The sequence below is a fragment of the Ambystoma mexicanum genome, chromosome 2q, assembly GCF_040938575.1.
Source record: "Ambystoma mexicanum isolate Mex_15411 chromosome 2q, UKY_AmexF1_1, whole genome shotgun sequence".
NCBI classification, from domain to species: domain Eukaryota; kingdom Metazoa; phylum Chordata; class Amphibia; order Caudata; family Ambystomatidae; genus Ambystoma; species Ambystoma mexicanum.
Window position 1 is genome coordinate 1,277,019,952 of NC_090924.1, and position 19,878 is coordinate 1,277,039,829.

Below are 19,878 nucleotides of genomic sequence, written 5' to 3' on the forward strand. Positions count from 1 at the left end.
TTAAAAGGAGTAGTGACTATTCCAGTTAAAGGCAAGGTGTAGTGAAATGGCATTTTGCATACATATCAATGTTTACTTGAAGATAAACATGCTACATGTATTCTTCGAAATTCAAGGACCAATGAGTTAGGACACATGCAGCACATAAACAGAACACGCTCTATAAGCTAGGTTTTATATCGCCCCATCTCCAGGTGTTTGCTAGGTTACACATGTTTAGCATGTACTGCATTTAGATAACGTGCCTGGAGTAGATGGAATGTTCAGAGGGATTTTAACAGCAGAAACATCCCCCCATCTCTGGTATCTGTCTTGTAATTTAGATTAAAATGATTCCCCTTCGAGTTTCGATTGATGCTGCCACGTATTACATTCATCAGGGTAATCATTACATTGATGCATTATACTAGAAAGTGAAGGTGGGCCTGCAACGTGCAATGTGAAACTAGATGCATATTCGCTCCTCTGCACAGTGCAACATTCTTTTCAAATCCATGCATTTAGGTCTTACAGTAAAGTATTTGTAAAAGGCATTTTCTGGTGTTGGTCTGCTTGGATGTTTTGTCCTCAATGAGCATCTTCAAGCAATTCAATGCATGTTGTTCTTTATATCCTCCCACGAACAGAGGGGGCTAGTGTTGACATTGCAATGGCCTCGCAATTTAGCAGAAACCCCCACACATTGCTGTGTTGCATTTGTGTTATGAAACATTAATTAATGAGGATGGCCAGCAGGGATTGGTTTGAAGCTCAGTCTTTCCGATGAAAACGTGTCTGCTATCCGTGCCCTTGATGGGCAGGGCTAATATGCGGCTGAAAGCTGTACTAACCAGGTTTCATTACAGAAAGGAAGAACAATCTGTTCAGAAAAGTCCTGCTGCGTTCCCAGTGTGTGCTATATTCCCAAAAATGCCTTCATAGTGTTCTTTCCCAAAAACATGTTTTATTATTTTCTGGAAATGGTGTCAGTGGAAATAATACTTTCCCCAACATCAATACTTATTTTGGATAAAACGGCTAAAATGAAACAAATAGAAATGAAATAACCAACACTAAGCAGTGTCCAGTCCCGTCCTGCCGTCTTCCGCTTCCCGCCCCTCCCCATACTGCGAGATCAGGCCCCGTACTGTTGCAGTCAGAGGGCTAACCCTGAGTGGGCTGGATTCTTCCAACTACTGCTGTAAAGAACCCCTTTGCTCCAAGGGTAGGTCAGATCTTTGCTCTTCTGATGTATTCCAGAAAGGGCTGATAAGTAGCGATGAACTGTACAAGTTTAAAAATAGCGTGATCTTTTTTTTTAGTAAAAGTTTTTTTCTATAATACATTATGAAGAGACAGTATAGCATGTTAATATCAGAAAAATGTGTTTCTCCAAATGCTCTTGAAAAGTGTAATATTTACATGTTTAAACTCCCCTTATGCCTTATCTCCCAGAACTCAACCCATTTCCAAGCGGCTGACCATGCAGATTTGGGTTCCAAAGTCCATGTAATACGATGCTGGACCCACACGCCACACATCACATTCATGGATCTTGGTCGATTCCCAGTCGGGACCCTCTGTCCATCCAACACGCCACCTCTACTCCTACAGCGTGTCCAGTTCCGCAGTCTTCCATTGCGTCTCGGCCGTCTCCCCACACTATTTGGCAGCAGCTCCAACTCTTCCAGACTCATGATAGGGCCCAGTCCTAACCTCCATTGTACCTTTGTGGGCTATGAATTAGTTCCCCAGAGGAAGGACCGATTTCTCGATATTCTTTTTTGGCCATAAAATGTATAAGGGTTAAAAGTGAGCCTGGCGACGACGGCTTGAATTCAGAATTCTTTGACAGTTACTTTTGGAGCATTTTGACATAACACCTCCTGGGGTCTCTTGGCGCTATGAACAGATAACAGATGTTCTAAAATCTAAAGAGCGCTTCCTGTTCTGACTGCCGTCATAAGTAGCACAGCACCTCCACTTACAGGCTGCCTGTAATCCTCGTACTAGTACATATATTTATATTTATATTAAAGGGGTGGGTGCAGCAGCTAGGGAAGGGCGCACTGGGAGGAGGAGATCATCACAGGCTTCGGGCACTTAAAGGTTACCCATGGGCCAGCCTTCTAATTAATGGCCTTATTTGAGAAGACCAGCTTTGGAGCTGGAGTAGCCGCACGCACTGGCACCTTATTTAGAGAAAGTCTTTCAGGGAACACTGTTTGTTGTGTGTTGCTTATGTCCTTATTTGTTTTCTTGTAAAGCATGTTGACAGACTCCAGTTACGCCCAGGGACTCATTATTATCATTCATTAAGCCTCGAGGTTATTGGCTACTCCAGCTCCCATTCATACATATATTCTGGTGCACCTGGAACTGCATGCAGGGGGGTACCCCAGCCCTGCCTCCCGCCTCCTCCGCATTGCACTTCCCTCCACACCTGTATGCAGGGTCAGTGACAACAAATGGCACCAGCTGAACCTCTATTGGTAGCATTCAATTGCCAGCAGTTTCACATAATATCATATATTTGTTCAGCATGTCTGCCTTACTTGTTTTGGGATATTATGCGTTTGTTATCAATTGCTAAAGCAAAGCTTAGGTTTCTTTTTAAACGCATGTCATTGTGTCCTTCCACGACCCAGCATTGTGGAAGGTTCCATTCGACTCATGTGGGGTTCAAGGTCATGACCTTAATTCGAAATAGAACTATAGTCAATTGATTTGTATTTATTTTAAACAATTAAAAAAGACAAGTGGATTTCGCCATATGTGAAGGCTTTCTTCTTGGCGAACTTTGAATCGGATGAGCCGCTATGCTTTCTATTTAAAAAAAATCTCTGCCTTGCATTTAGCCACATCTCGCTGGAATGGCGCTTGGTAAAGTACCTTACATGAGATGGCTTAGAACATTTCTGGGCTTAATGTGGCTCTATTCTTTCAAAGACATTGCATATCAGGATCAGTAATCACAGTCGATTTGGGGGGGGGGGGTATTTCAGCACATATGTACGTGGGTTTGGTCACAAGCCATTAACTGTGACTTGTAAAGCGCCCAGCACGTTCCAAGTCAATGGACTAGGCCAGATCTCAACACCCTTTGCAGTTCCTTCATGGAAGAACATGTGTCTTTTGTATTAACTTTAGTCCAATAGAAACTGTAAACATTGATTTCAAACATCTTTGCTAGTTTGCTGAAACAGCAACCCTTTGTATCAAATGGAAAAGCTACTTGTTTTTTCTGTGTGCTGCTCAGAGTTCAAAGAGTACTCTTCGAAACTCTGTCCACTGTGTCTTCTCCGGGCACCATATTTCTTCACTAGTTTAATAACATGGCCTTTGAATGAAGCCCCCATGAAAGCATAGAGAATCGGGTTCAGGCAGCTATGAGTCAAGGCGATGGTCTGGGTCACCTGCATGGCTAAATCTATGGTCTTGCTCACGTGGCAAGATGTTATCAGGATGAAGATGATGTCTATTGCCCGGCAGAACTTGACTACGTTGTATGGTAGCTGAGTGGCAATGAAGACCCCCACCACTGCGATCAGGACTTTCAACGGTTTAGACTTTCTGATGTTGGGGAGTTTGATGAGGGTCCACGCTGTCGCCGAGTAACAGGCCACCATGACGAGTAACGGGATGGCAAAGGCGAAAACTATTTCCAGGATTAGAATGGATGCCTTCATGAACTTTCCCAGATCTGTTGAGTACACTGGCAGACACACATGTCGCTTTCCATGTTCCTTGACAGTATTGAAAGTAAGTTCTGGAATACTCAACAAAATGGCAGCTGTCCATATGGACAGACAGATTATCCAGCATTGGTTTCTCTTTTTTTGATGACTTGGGGCTCTTGTAAGAGCAGTGAATCGGTCCACGCTAATGCCGGCCAGGAAGAGCATGCTGGAGCTGAAATTCATGGTGTACAAGGCAGATGTGACCTTGCACATCACTGTTCCAAGCACCCAACCATGGATTGCATTCACCACCCAAAAAGGAAGGGTGAATAGCAGCAACAAGTCGCTGATTGCTAAGTTTATAAGGTATACGTCCGTCTTGGTTTTCATTTTCTTGTAGTAAGCATAGATTGCTACGACCACAGAATTTCCCGCTACTCCAGCTATGAAAACAAGAATGTACAACACGGGTAGGAAGGTCTTGGCGAAGGCTCGGACATCTCCTTTGTCACAGAGGGCTTCATAGTCTGAATAATCGAGGGTGAAATTGCCTTCTTCGTCCGTGTAGTAGTATTCGGATGAAAGGTTCTGCAATGTGTTGCTGAAGGGGTGGTCCATTGCTAAGACTGCCTAAATGTAAACGAAGAAAGAAGAGAATACATGTTTATACATATGTTTAAAGCAGGCCACTATCAAACTAAACCTTGGCAAAGAAAATGTTGCTCTGACCTACATATGTATATAACTGGAGTGCTAGTTAAACCAAGTGACCCCCATAAAGTTTGACTTTGATTACTCAGGAAGCAAGTTTATCAACAGTGAGTTTGTAAAGCCATTCCTTCAAAGGTCAGAGGGTAAACTGTTAGGTTATTGATTGTTAATGTAACCGACTATATGTATTACCTTAAGAAAAGAAAATAGCACAGTTCCATGTTTCATATGTTATAACAAAAAGGGTGTCCTAACCGTTCACTGCAATACTTTTCTAATAGGAGTTCACAATAAATGTCTACCAAGTTCCCAATTCAAACATCAAAAGGTAAAGAATAGTCATTTTATCTTTTATAACATTGGATATGGGAGTGGGAATTTATTTGCCCTTCTTTTCCATTATCTTGATTTCATTGTTATTTCCTATTTTCATTGAGACATTCTACTTGCTTCCCCATGTTTCTATACATAGTGACAAAGAAGCATTTTTATGAAGGTAGCAAAAGATCCTTTCGCTCCTATCAACCATCATATACTTCATTATTTAAAAGACAGTGAAAAAACAATGGTATACGTATAAAAGAACATACACAAGGTATTGGCAAAATTGCATAGACACTGGTGCTTCAATTTACATAAATATACATTTTAATGACCCAAATGCTATAATATATTCCATGTGTCCATGTTCTAAGCTGTGGTCTTCATTTGTACTGGTTTATATGTGTTTATGATCCTGGATCAATACTTTCTAGGCAGGTGTAAGGAACTCATGGTGGCAACAGTAAAGACAGATACAAGTGATCACAGGTCAAGGCAGTTTATTAAACTGTAAACGTAGGTTGGAAAAACACCTAACCTAAATCTAAGATGGGAGCAAGTGTTGACCATCAAATGAAAAATAAGGCTGTCCTCGTGGCGTCTTGTCAAAGTAAAAAGGCCTATACTAAAAGAAACTATTGCCAAATCCTTACAAATAGGGTTTTCAATAAAGAAAGAAGTGTTCACAAATATTAAGTCAGGATGCGATGTCCAGGGCCTCCCTTTCCCACGTTTTCAGCACGGGACACGAGGGGTCTCCTGAGCACAGCACACACTCAAGCTTTCCCAGCACGAGCCGACAGTTCAGCTCCAGCTATCGGGTTCTTCGATGGTTAAGTCTCTTTTCAAATAAAAGTCTCTTGCCTTCGAGGGCCTGATATTTTCAACAAACGAACACAAAATCTCTGTTCTACGTAGGGCTTTGGGTAATGGCTTCACCCCTGGGTCCCCCTCTTCTGGGCGCAGACCCCTCAGTTGTACTCGGCAACTTAATTAAACAGTTCCTTTTTTAACGAACTTTGGGTGGTGACTTTCCACCCCTGGTTCAGACCCCTTTTCAATTTCCAGCCTCCCTCCTTCGGGTTCACAATGGCCTTTCTTTCGGGTTCACAGATCACAATGTCCTTTAACACATATCACTGTGGACATACATCCGCTGGTTTCACTACTGTCAACATTAAGGCCAAGGGGGACAAACCACTTCCCTTGGTCTCACGCTACTTCTCGTATTCATAAAACAGAATGTCTCTTTTAAACAGTTCTTTTAGGCTTCGCCCCTTTCTGTTGACTTCCATCTGCCGGGTTCACTCCTGTCAACACAATGTTCATGGGACTTCGGATTTCGTCCCCTCCTGTTAGCATCCCTCCACTGGGTTCACGCTTGCCAACGTTTACAACCTACTGTTCGTGTACTTTTCATACCATGCAGGATTTGTTTCCCTTAGTTTCCCAATCATCTGTCGGTCAAAGACTTTCGACTGTACGGCGGATTTGACACGACCCCCGTATGACCACTTTCACCCCTCTTCCGCCTTTCTCCTAAGGTCTTCTATTTACTGTAGTTCAACAGCAAGGTAATCGCCTAGCGTTTCTCAAGGGAACACCCACGTGGTGTTTGATTCTGTTATGCTGTCTTTCCCCTTTTGCAGTAAGCAATTAGTTCTTTGTTTATTCAAAGTTCAATCAGCCGCTTGCTACTTTTCTTCAACACAGTTCGGTTTCTTTATTGGCTCTCCCCTCGACTCACTGACTGTGATGAACTGCTTTGCTTTCTTGTCTCGTAGAGTCAATGCCGGTACCATTGGGCCATATGCTTCTCCCCGGCTTGGCTGTCAGCGGGGGAGGCGCCCGGGTACCGGTTACATCTGCTGCAACACACGCTGGCTATTGTTCGTGGTCTTACAATTCCTTCTCTTGAGGCTTCACAGGTCTTTGTCATTCAGGGCAATGTCACTTCTCCCCTTGGTATCCTCTCGACTCGCGCTGTCCTTCTACTCCTTCGGAGCTGCTGTGTTGACTTAGCTCTCACATTGTGCCGTCTGCCTTGCTCGTCCTGTTCTTTCGTGCTCCACCTTTTATCCTTGTGGGGAAGGGAAAGGGCCATCAGGTGTGTGTAATTCTGGTCAATTGCCTGACTTTGCCTAACCCTTGGGTTGGGACATCTCAGGTAAATAGTTTTAACATTAGTCCGTTTTTTATCACAATGTAAAAAAGTGTTTTGTGGTGGAGCAGCAGTTGTGCCAATACCACAGCGTATATTCGAAAGAAGATTTCCATTGAGACAGCCCTAACGCATGTATCCCCGAAGAGATGACAATCTGAGGGAGGAACTCCCTGAAGGAATATGAGAAAGACCAAAGAGAGGAGCTAGTGACGTCACAAGAGACATGTGGGACATCCCGAGATGTTGGTTGCAGAGAACGCATGGATCCTATAGAAACTAATGACGAAATTAAGAATCGAGTAAACTTTCATATGCGAGAAGCAGATTGCACATGTGCGTAGTGCTGCAGAGAATCAACCGTTCAATATTTGTACAGATGCTGGAATGCAAGGTAGATTAGGTTATCATAGAAGCTGCTATACGTAGTAAATGGAATGCTGGCGAAGCCACCATTGTATAGAGTCTGGACATCGTTGTCATGAATTTTAGTAAGCCAGGACCCAGGAAGAGAAAAGGCGAGAATTGTGTTGCTGCAAGAATAAGCTGAAAATTGTGGAGCTGCATGGCAAGGCTGTCAGGCCTGGTATCAAGACTAAAGCAGTTAAGGTCAATTATCTATTCTTGAAAGGAGAGAACGTACAAACAATGAATCATCTCTTGTTAAGGTGCAAATAAAGAACACAGAGGGTGCCCAGTTGTATTCATTTAAGACATTTAAAAACCTGCAAAATGGACCAAATCATGGTGACGTGAGCCAAGGATGAAAATAGAGTTCAGCTTGGAGTCCTAGAACAACGATGGTGAGTTCCTGCACTCCCATATATTCCCAGAGACAAGGATACTTTGCAAGGCCAAGTTCAAAGACAATCTTCATGGCAGAAGGCTTGGGTGATGAGAGATGATGGGCTAATTGGGTGGGGAGGTAGAGTCAAGTCCACCTCCTTGCACCTGGGTCTGGGCTTGCATGCTGCTAAGTGAACCAAATGTTCCAGACATGGCACAAGTGTGCCAACCAATTGTAGAGGGCCGTATAACAAAGGTGCTTATAATTTGAAGACCAATTGAAACCTGTGTACTTAATGATTTTTATGATGACATGTTTTAGAGGTAGGCATATATTGTTCACCTGACAGTGGGTGGCCAATTACAATCCTAGTTCCTATAGAAAGTATACTTAGATGTTCCCCTTGAACCAATTACAATCCCTCATAGATTTTCTATTATTTGCCATGTGGTATGACGTCACCTTTAATGTATTTTAGTATAAAGTCTATTTTGTGAAGAAATCATTGAGAGGCTGAGCGAACATCCATTGATGATCGTTGTAAACTCCCTGTTTTAGATCATTGATAATAAAACAGTACCTTTGCCATCTTCCTGAGTTGGTTCAGTTATTTGGACTCAGTTTGTATTGGAAAGAGAGGGGGTTAGAGTTTCTGAGTGTCCTACTGGGAAGGATGGGGGAAAAGGGGTCATAAGAAAGAAAGTAGTTAGGGAAATCCGAAAGGTAGGATTTATAGGGGTTATGAAATGACCGGGAATGACGAGGATTCTTATTGTAAAATACACAAGGGGAATTGTGGAAATGGTAGGGTTTGGTGAAAGAGGACCGGGAGTCCAGAAAATAATAATTAAAGGGACAAGGAGAAGAGTGACCGGGATTCGGATAGGAACCAGGAAAACAGGGATTCTGGGAGTTGTAGATCTTAGCAAGTTCACCAGATGCAAATGGGTGTTTGGCTTTTCTTTTGGGTAAGGGAGATTTAATGGGTAGAAGGGATGATAAGCGGGAATAGCTTATAAAAGCTTCAGGTCCTTCGTTCCACTCACCATCCTCCCTGTGATGGTACCGCATCTGACCTGGGGTATTCCCCCAAGCATAACCCCGGGCTCCCCTATCCAGGTGATCCTCCCCCACGGGTCCACGCCCAGGAACTGGATCCAACAGCGATAGCCGTGTCCTGGCCACCTGAATAAGCGATTCCTGGGCTCTACTTGGGGAAGTACCCTTAGGTTTCTTGCACAGGGCAGAGGTTGTGTTTGGTCGACCTCACTAGTTGTTGATAAAAGTCAAGGACAGGGTTCATGGTGGAGTTGCTATCCCTCCCCTCAGACATTCCGTCATCGAGTGATGTGGCATGCCTTCTTCTGGATCTTTAAGTGATGAACCCCTGAAATGGAGACATCAAATGTTAAGGTTATTTGTATCTGGAGTGCTACCATAACCTGAACTAAATATAAATGAGCAAGGGTGTTTAAAAAAAGAGAGAATTTGGGAAGTGTAAAGACTTGGTACAACTGACCTTGGGGACCAGAAAGCCAGATCAGTCTGGTCTGATGTGGTTGGGCTCAGGTCTGGTCTGGGGCAACACCCTGGACAGAAGAACTCTGTAGAGAGGAAAGCATTGGTTGAGCATGTATATATATATCTCTGATATGTGAGGGAGTACCCTCATGGAGTCATTAGATGTCCTTTAATGCAAACAGTCAAATAGTAATTGTAACATAAGCACCTTATATATGAGCGGGGGATGTCCAGGGTCTGCTCCTCTGCTGCAGTTAGTTGTTTCCTGGTCGGATGCAGTGAGGTAAGGCACTGGAAAAGGAATAGTAAAAGAGCCAAATGTATATGTATACTGGCAAAAGGTATTATAAGCTCAGCATGGACAAGCTAGTACCCAGTGTTCCGAAAATGGAGGGTCAATAGTGAACTGCACTGAAAATGTAGGGCGAAGTAAAGATGAATGCAGGACCCGAGGTTGGGTGGTCATGCACCGTGTAGATAACGGTATCCCGTTGTCTACTGAAATAATAGAAAAAAGAATGGCTAAGCAGACAGTCTAGTGCATTGGGGCCTGAATCCCGTACTGTGTCTAATCTATGAAAAAGTATACATCATCTGGTGGCTGAAGGACTTACCTGGGACAGAGGGGGCCCATAGTTTGATGGGGAATCCAGGTGCCGGTCTGCGGTCTGTCGGGGTATCTGTAGCATCGGAGTCGTGTTGTCATGGTAACATTATAATAACACAGCTCGCGCATGAGTGGAAACGCTGACAGTCTGTATAAAAAAAAAGTGGCCATCTTGGAGGATGGTATTCTGTACCTGCGCAGCTGCGAGCTCATTGCTAAAAACGCCAATATCCTGGTACTCATCTAAGGGATCCGCAGCTTATAAACTGGCTTTATATGGAATGCATTTGTCTGAGAAATGGGGTTCATTTCTACTGGATTTTAGTGATTGCTGTACACTGTTTGAATAAAGGCATGTTGTATCGCATCCGGCGAGGACCTCTTGAAACTAAAGAAAAAATGTTTTCGAACAGAACTTCATAGCCCCTTTTTGCATGAGCACCTATGAGCTAACATCATACCATTAGGACTTATTGTAAGAAATGAACCTGTCCTATTCCTGGATGGTACGTATAATGTGACAACCTATAGTCATATAGCAACAAAATGCAGCTGAGACCTGATGGTCCTCAGAATCACCACTGCCCAACGGATACACACTAAAGTACAAGTTCAGCTCACATTGGCGGAGGAGAAATTTCTTGGCAATACAGTATTAACTAATGCCAGGGAGAAACTGGTAGAGATCAACTCAGTTTTAATCTTTCAAAATCAGGCACCATCGAGAAGAAGACGAAGAACCTTGGACAATAAGGAAAAAGGAAAGGACCCAACTGTTACAAAGTAAATTTAAACAAAAGAGGAGATGGATAACGTTTTCGGGTGCGTCAAGCTCAGACTCTGCACCAGAAGACCAATCGGTCTATAACTATCATAAAATACCAACAGAGGCCTTTTTTAGGGAATGGGGACCCCAGAAGTCCCCCCTAGGGCCCAAACCAACAAGACCAATATGGATACACAATATGGAAACCATACAGTCCCCACAGACGGAACCAACTGAGGTAGATGAGAACCAGACCATCCCCTATTCAATTGATATGGAAAAGTTTTTTCTCCAGATGAATTATCAGTTATGGCAAAGGGTCTTTCTTTTGTACCAACCAACCCCACCAACTGATTTAATCTGGAAACTGAAATAAAACAATTTTTCTGAAAAATCAGACGGAAATCATACTTTGAGGATAACATCAACAGGGAGATGGAACAGGACACAGGACTTAGCTTCAGCCCTAATGACAACCAGATCAGATGAGAGGTGATCTCCTTCAAGAAATGTGTTCTGAAAGAAATAGCCACCCTGCAGTTGAAGAATCAACACACAAGACACAATCTAACAATAGCTGATAGAGCATCACTCAAAACATTCAGAGCAACTATACTGATATTCTGATAAAACCAGCAGAAAAGGGTGGAGGTTTCTTAATTCTTAAGGTATCTTAATTTAATCCCTACAACAATATCAGCGAATCGTGGGTACCCTGATCTATGATGGAAATAACTATAAAAAACTGAAAATAGACCCCTTAGTGGAATTTACCAAACAAATTGAAGAGACAACTGAATATGCATATGAACACAAGTGGATAACAAAGAATATGACTATTTGAATAGCTCACAAGGAAGAACACCAGCATTTTATGCACTGCCAAAAATTCATAAGGACCCCAACAACCCACTAGGAAGGCCTATAATATCAGGGTGTGGGTCAATCTTGGAACCACTATGCAAATTCATTGATGTGTTTCTGAAACCTCTGAGCCAGGAAACTACTTCCTATCACAATTAACACTATCAGCCACTATGAAGACACCCAATTTGATTCAATGAAGGAACTCCTAGTCACTCTGGCCACAGGAAGTTGCCCTGGAGTGTATAAGGGGAAATCTTACACAGAATATGGAACAAACATGGGTCCCAGTCAACTTCATTATGGAATTACTTGAAATAGCACTCTCGAGTAATTTCTTCCTGGAGGGGTGTTCTTTCTCCAAACCTCTGGCACCACGATGGGGGCAGTCTTTGCCCCTAGCCTAGCTATACTGTTTATGGCACTCTTAGAAGAAATGAACGTCTTCAACGAAGACAAGACTTTCCCTTTGAAGATCAAGAAGTGGAAACGATACATTGATTATATCGTTTTCATACGGGATGGGGACCAGGAAAGTCTATAGGAATTCCACACCTGGCTGAACAACAGGACGACGCATATACAGTACACCATGTGCAGTAGCGCCTCGTCAATCAACTTGCTGGATCTCACTCTAGCGAATGAGGAGGGGAAAATATACTGCTCTCTGTACAAGAAGAGCACTGACGGGAACATGCTGCTGCACTTCAACAGCTACCATCCAAAGAACCTCAAGGACAGCCTTCCATGTGGACAATACCTATGGGTCCGTATGAACTGTACTCCACTCTGGGACTACAAGCTACATGCAGAAGATCTAGAAAACAGACTGAGGTCCAGAGGATATCCCAAGAAACTCCTATGCTGCTCCAAAAATGAGCCAGGTCTACACCCAAGGAGAGCCTTCTAACACAGAGGGAAATAAGAAACAAACGACAATGTCCTCACATGCGTAAACCACCTCTGGGCCAAATACCAGCAAAATAAGATCAATAATCAAGACGTTTTGGACAATAGTACAGACCAGTATGCCAGGAGAAGCATTGCCCCGAATCGCACTCAGAGGGTCCAAAAGTTTGAGGAACATATTGTCCACCCTAGGATGAAGAAACAAGAAATTAGAAGTACTTTGTGGAACCTATGAGAAATAGTGGGCCATCATCCATGCGGGACATGTACTGTGTGCAGATTTACTGGCAAGATTAAAACCTTCAAAATTAGACAAAAAACTGGGAACTTAAACACTTTACTAACTGTAATACGAGTAGGGTCATCTATATAATCCAATGCCTGTGAGGGCTACGCTTTGTGGGGCAGACAGCACGTCCAGTCCACAAGAGGATTGGCGAGCATCGATCAAATATCAGATGTAGAGTACACAATGCTCCTTTGGAGCCCCATTATGTAGAGTTTCAGCATTGTCCAGATGACATCAGATGGTGGGTGGGGGATGTAATGAAAACTTGTACTAATGCCACCAATGCCCTCCTGCATAAGGAAGCATGGTGGATATTCAAACGCCAAAGTTACACCAACGGGCCTCAATGAAATGACACCTAACTTTCTATCAATGAGATGAGATGACACCTAACTTTTGTATGAGTTACGCCAAATACACCAGGGCATTTTATCGACATCCCATGAGGAGCCAAACGTGATCAATAGACTCATTCACTGAGTATGTTATACAGCCCCTGATTAATTCAGGACAAGTAGGGCAATGTATCATGCTTTGTGTGCTAGCCTTCGAAAAGTGTATAGCAATCACCAAAACCCAGTAGAAACGACCCTCATTTCTCAGACATATGCATTCCATATGAAGCCAGTTTATAAGCTGCAGAACCCTTAGAGGAGTACCAGGATATTGCATCTCAAGTGATGCGTTCGCAACCGCGCAGGCACAGAACACCATCCTCCAAGATGGCAGCGCTTTTTGATACGTACTGTCGGCGTCTCCATGCATGCGCAAGCCATGTTATAACGTTACCGCGGCAATGCAGCTCCGATGCTACAGATACCCCGACAGACAGCGAACCGGCATCTGGAGTCCTGATCGGACTTTGGGCCCCCTCTACACCAGGTAAGCCTCTCTGCCACCAGCTGATGAGTACTTTTTCACAGATTAGACATGGTACGTTATTCAGGCCCTAATGCACTAGTCCGTCTGCTTAGCCATTCTTTTTTACATTTAATGCAGCAGAGAAGGGCACACCGTTATCTACACAGCGCATGACCACCCGACCTGGGCTCCTGCATTCATATCGCCCCACATTTTCAGTGCAGGTAACTATTGACCCTCTGTTTTCGTAACACTGGGTACTAGCTTGTCCATGCTGAGCTTATAATACCATTTGCTAGTGTACGTATACATTTGGCTCTTTTACCATTCCTTTTCCAGTACCTTGCATCCGACCAGGAAACAAATAACTACAGCAGTGGAGTGGACCCTGCACATCCCCCTCGCATAAATAAGGTGCTAATGACTCCATGAGGGTACACTCTTACATATGAGAGATATATATACATGCTCTACCTAAACTTTCCTCTCCACAGAGTTCTTCCATCCAGGTTGTTGCCCCAGACCGGAGCTCCACCCACTCCGACAACCCCCATCAGACCAGTCTGAAATGGCTCTCTGGTCCCCAAGGTCAGTTGTACCAAGTCTTTACACTTCCCAGTTCTTTTTGTTTTTTAAACACCCTTGCTCCTTTTATATTTAGTCCAGGTTATGGAAGCCCTCCAGATACAAGTAACCATAACATTAGATGTCTCCACTTCAGGGGTTCATCACCTTAAAGGTCCAGAAGAAGGTGTGTCAAATCACTTGATGCCGAAACGTCTCAGGGGTGGGACAGCAACTCCACCATGCACGCTGTCCTTGTCTTTTACTAACAACTAATGATGTCAACCAAATACAACCTCTGCACTGCCTAGAAAGTATTAACCCAGGAACATAAAAACATATAAACCAGTACAAATGCTGCCCAAAAGCTGGGAACATGGACACATGGACAGAATTATAGCATTTGTTTCATTAATATGTATATTTATTTATGTAAAGTGAAGCACCAGTGTCTATGGAATTTTGCATATGCTAAACACAGGATTTATAGATGTTCTTTTATACTTGACTGATGTGTTTATGCATACCATTGTTTTTTCACTGTCTTTTAAGTAATGAAGTATATATGATGGTTGATAGGAGCAAAAGGATATTTTTCCACCTTCATGAATATGCTTTTTTATCATGTATAGAAACATGTGGAAGCTAGTAACCTGTCTCTAAGAAATTTTGAAAACGTGAAATAACAATGAAATAAAGATAATGGAAGAGATGTGCATTCTGACATTAGTATTGCATGTTTATGGGGTGTTGTGTAGGGCGACTGCCATGTGCCCCAACTGGAGTTCGCTTGAAAAAAAGAAAAAGCAAAATGTTGGGCGTGACGCAGCGCCACAACGAGGCTATGTTTGCCCGTTGCTAGGCTACTGAGGCCTTCATAATCAAGTCTGAACCGCCAGCCGGCGGTAGCGCCGGCCTGCGGCAAAGCCCAAGAAAAGGCCCTGTTTGCCTCTGTTCACCAGAGGCCCTCTCCCTTTGTACAAACTTCAAGAACTAACTCTCGGTTCATGCGTACTCAGCTGCAGGACACCCTCCAGAGACTCCTCTCACCCCGCCAAGACTCGCCATGCTCGCTCTCAACAACTACTATGGCCATAGTATCCTGACCATTATGATATGCTGAACATGCCCAGCCCCACCGAACCACGTACACCCAGAGTCCCAATACCTGGAAATCGATCTCTGCCTGCCTAGTGCCCCACTGTTGAAAATTGCACCTGACCTTGCCTTAATGCCCCACTATTGATAATTGCTTTATGCCTGCCCCATTGTTAAGCCTACTGCACTACAAGTGAAGTAGCCTACTGCATTATAAGGGAACTAGCCTACTGCATTGTAAGTGAACTAGCCTACTGCGTTATAAGTGAACTAGCCTACTGTATGCCTAATTAAACTAGCTTCTATACTTGAACGTGCCTTCCCATTGTTCCTAGATCCATCCTGCAACATATGTGCGAGACTATCACTCTCCACTTCCATAGTGCATTAACTGCTCTACACTTAGAACTGAGCTAGCCTCTGCACCACTGTTGAACTAGCACTCTGAGATGCTACCGCCTACATGGCCTGCGTCTACAGTATCACCCTAACTATGGCAACTGTCTTCCCGCTTCTCAATGCATTCTTACCACTGGGCGGTCCTCCTCCACTGCAACCACACTCTTTGTTGCAATCTCCACACACCTATGGAGAGTCTTCAGATCGCAACAATTACAAAACCGACGCCCTACCTAACTCCACCCGCTGCCCTGCTGAATGGATCCATCTCTTTGCATCACCACCTACACAGTGGACTCCCTGCCCAGTGAAGGAAAGGAACCTAAGACTATGCTCTCGGACTCCTCAACGTAGAACTCCTCACAGGAGAGTCCACCAACCCTGCCCACCTAAGCCTACACTCATCAGTCCAACTCTCTGCCTTCCTACTGTATTTGTATTTATTTGTATTTGTATAGCGCGCCTTGCCCAAGGGCATCTGGGCGCATAACCTACCACGCTTAAAGCACCTGAAACACCCAGCCCAGCTAAACAACCCATCATCAGAGACGCACTCATTAACGCCCGATCTCTGGTCCCCCATGCCTTAGACATTGCTGACTTAATCTCTAGCAATGACTTACACTTCCTGGCAATTACCCAGACCTGGCTGCACCAGGCAGCAGGCCCAGTATTATCACTAGCCATCCCAGACGGCTACCCAATAATAAGGAAAGATAGAGAGGACAGCAAAGGAGGCGGAGTAGCATTCATTGCTAAAACGTCCCTAGGTCTCAGAGCCTCCCCTGCTGCCAGCCCCACATCAACGGAGCTACTATCTGTCAAGCTCCCCCTATCAGCAACCCAAACTATCCTCTTGCACCTCATACCCACCCCCCCGGATCATATATCCTCTTTCGAGGAATATATCTCTGATCTATTGACTAATAACACTAAACTAGGATCACAAATAATCCTTCTTGGTGACTTTAATTTAGGTCTCTCTGATCCCAGCGACCTCAATGCCTCATCCGTGTGAAATACCATTTTCCAGCTCGGCTTCAACCACCGCGTCATGACCCCGACGCACTATAAAGGAAGAACACTGCATTGGTTGTCAGACCTCAACTGCTCTACCACCATCCTTCAAAATTCCCCCACCGCATGGTCTGACCATCATTTAATTTCCTTCACCATCCAGGGGAATGCCCCTACCACCACAACTCCCCAAATTGCCCCTCAAGTCCTCGCCAGAAACAACCAAAACTTAACGCTCCAAAGTCTACGTCCCCTGATCCAGAACGTCCTAGACCCAGCCAACTTCAAGGACTTGGACTCAAACAAGCTAGTTCACCTATACAATAACACTCTGGAGGCTGCTGTGAACAGCATCGCCCTCATTAAACTAACCAAAGCCAAACCAATAGCCCACCTTAACAAATGGTTCACGCCTGAACAAAAAATCCCCGGGAACACCAAAAGAGCAGCAGAATCCATTTGGAGAAAAGCACCTAACCCCACTAACAAGGCGCTATTCACCTCAGCCGCAGCGTCTTACAAATCTGCTATCCTCAACGCAAAAAAAAGAAACTTATGACAACCGTATTCTCAACACCAAATCCATACTAAAGAGCTCTTCTGTATTCTCAGGCAACATGAGTCCCCAGCACCACCATCGGAAACCTGTGTGAAAGATGCAGTTTGGTGCGCTAATATACAGAAAGCACTTGCAGACAAAATTGCTATGCTCCATTCTAAAATTGAGATAAAAAAGAACAGCTTGGCCAAGAACGCCAACACCACCTCCCCTTCACCCACTAACAACCCCGACTGCCCAACCTTCTCCTTCTCACCAGTCTCGGCCAATGAAGTGGAAAAGATCATTAAAAGCCTCAAACCTTCCAGATGCCAGCAGATCTTTGCCCAGCGGCAATCATTCAGGAAGGCGCCAAGGATTTGCCCCCATTCATCTCGGCATTAATCAACTCCTCCTTCGAGTCCAGCACAGTACCCAATAACCTTAAGGAGGCCTGGGTCATGCCCCTTTTAAAACAACCTAACCTAGACCCCAACATTCCCACTAACTATAGGCCCATTACCATCATTCCCTACATCCTAAAGATTCTAGACAGAGTGGCCTACCTTCAAATCCAGAAACAGGATTATAATTTACTGGGCCTTAGACAATCAGGCTTTAGGCCAAGACATGGAACGGAAACAGCCCTCCTGGACCTTAGAAACCAAATGGATGAGGCTAAGGACAATGGTAAGTTTGCCATGCTCCTGCTGTTGGACTTATCGGCAGCATTCGATCTTGTCGACCATCATATCCTCACTGATCACTTGTCCACAGTAGCCGCCTTCTCCAGCAACGCCTCTACCTGGATACAATCATTCCTGTCCAATCGCACCACTAGGGTATTCACTCCTTCTGTCTCAGCGGACCTAATTCCCATCTACTGTGGCGTACTGCAAGGATTGTGCGTCTCGCCAACGCTCTACAACATCTTCACTAAGCTCCTTTTTGACCGTCTTGACAACCTGGGTGTCACATATACGAACTACTCTGATGACACCCAGCTTCTCATCACGCTCTCGGGGTGCTATGAAGATGATTGTAAAAGGATTAACGATATTTACTTGGAAATCCAGGCGTGGATGGCAAACCACTGCCTTTGCCTCAACGAGGATAAAACCGAGCTCTTGATTGTCCGCTCCCAAACGCGCCTCACCAAAATAGACCCCCGCTATGCGTCCATCAGCATCGATGGAAACCCAATCAAAGTGGCCCAAGAAATCAAAACCTTGGGGGTATATCTAGGCTCCACCCTCTCCCTCAAGAAGCACGTGAACGCCACTGCCTCCTCTACGGCCCACACTAACAAACTAATTAACGCTAGCAAGTCTTTCCTGTAGCCTACTAGTTGCATTACCTTAGCTAGGGCTCTAGTGTTATCCAAGATTGACTACTTTAACACCCTCTACTTAGGCACCTCCGAAAGGAACCTCAACAAACTCCAGATCCTTCACAATAATGTCTTAAGAGCAGCATTAAGTATACTGAGATCTACTCACATCACTAGTTTCAGACAGGACGCCCACTGGCTTCCGGTACAGGACCGAATTGCTCTTCGCATGCTCGTCATCCCCCACAAGTGCCTCTCAAATACCGCCCCCAAATACTTGGCAGATAAAATCAACAAACGTCAACCAACTAGAGCCATGTACTCACGCTGCATAGCCATTCCTAGATTTCTTCTGAAAAGAGCAGGGGGAGAGAGCTTCCCTGTGTTAGCTGCCAAACAGTGGAATGCCCTACCCCTTAGCCTTATAGTTGGAACCGTCATTCTGAACCTTTAGAGCCAAAGTAAAGAGTTGACTCCTCTGTAAAAAAAAGGAGTGATCAGCTACCTCATCCTTTCTACACCTTGCCTGCTTATTCTCTCTCCTGCCTGCTGTAACATTAGATTCCTAGTATTGTAACTGACTGTCTCATCTGTCGGCACCCATATAACCATGGCCGATCTGCACTTATTTCTGCTGTTGTTTTTCTTTACTGTTGTTGTCTAAACTGTCTGTAACCTCTGTATAAGCCTCAGGCACCCAGTTACCTGAGGATTCGGTGCGTGGTACAAAAAAAGAACCTAAACTAAACTATGACACTGGCATCAAAAGCCAGGCCATGCACCAACCCACAGAGTGGAAGTTCAGAGCTATTTTGGCATTTACAGATGAACTAAGCAGCCACGTAGCTGCACATGAAGTGTGCATAAATAGAGGGGTGCTTGGGGAGGCTGTCCAGTCTGATGTACGCTTGAATCCTCCCCCATGATGCATATTCATGCCCAAAGCCCCTGTGCACCTGACTTACTATTATCGATGATTAACACATTGACTCCATTATGGACCTCCTTGCAGCCAATCAGAGTACTCAAACTGCAGTCTGTGGTATAGACGGTTCCATGTGTTAGAATCGTGGCAAAAATTGCTATGGTTACAAAATATTGCGGCAAAATTGCTGTGGTTTTGCTGCCGCAATCCATGTAAAGGATGCAGGGGACACCCCCACAAATCCCCAGACCCATTATACCATTTAAGGGGACCGGGGGACACCCCATCAACCCCTGCTCCCCTTAAATGGTATAATGGGGTACAACTTTACCGGGTCAAACCACAGCATTTGTTCTGGGATTTCTTGTATAGGCGACATTTTTGCTGCGATTTTATCACTGCTTCCCGTATAGACCTCATTCCCAACATTCTGACTTGAGCAGCAGCCTGACAAGCAGCACAGAAACATGTGACTTTAACTTTGTAAAAGTAGAGAGGAGGGTGTGCAGTTCAAATCCCCAAATTAAACCACAATGAAAAACATGTATTAC

The 19,878-nt window shown here is 44.4% G+C and overlaps 2 protein-coding genes across 2 annotated transcripts in view; one reads left to right on the plus strand and one right to left on the minus strand.

Annotated features, from left to right (window-relative positions):
- ACAD11 (acyl-CoA dehydrogenase family member 11) overlaps nucleotides 1-19,878 on the plus strand; it is a 728,164-nt gene that overhangs the window by 456,256 nt on the left and 252,030 nt on the right. The window lies entirely within an intron of this gene.
- The window catches only part of ACKR4 (atypical chemokine receptor 4), a 53,693-nt gene continuing 36,782 nt past the window's right edge, over nucleotides 2,968-19,878 (minus strand). Inside the window, exon 2 of the mRNA XM_069648692.1 lies at nucleotides 2,968-4,289. Coding sequence (XP_069504793.1) covers nucleotides 3,198-4,277 — 1,080 coding nt within the window. The 5' untranslated portion in view covers nucleotides 4,278-4,289 and the 3' untranslated portion in view covers nucleotides 2,968-3,197. The remainder of the gene's footprint in view (nucleotides 4,290-19,878) is intronic.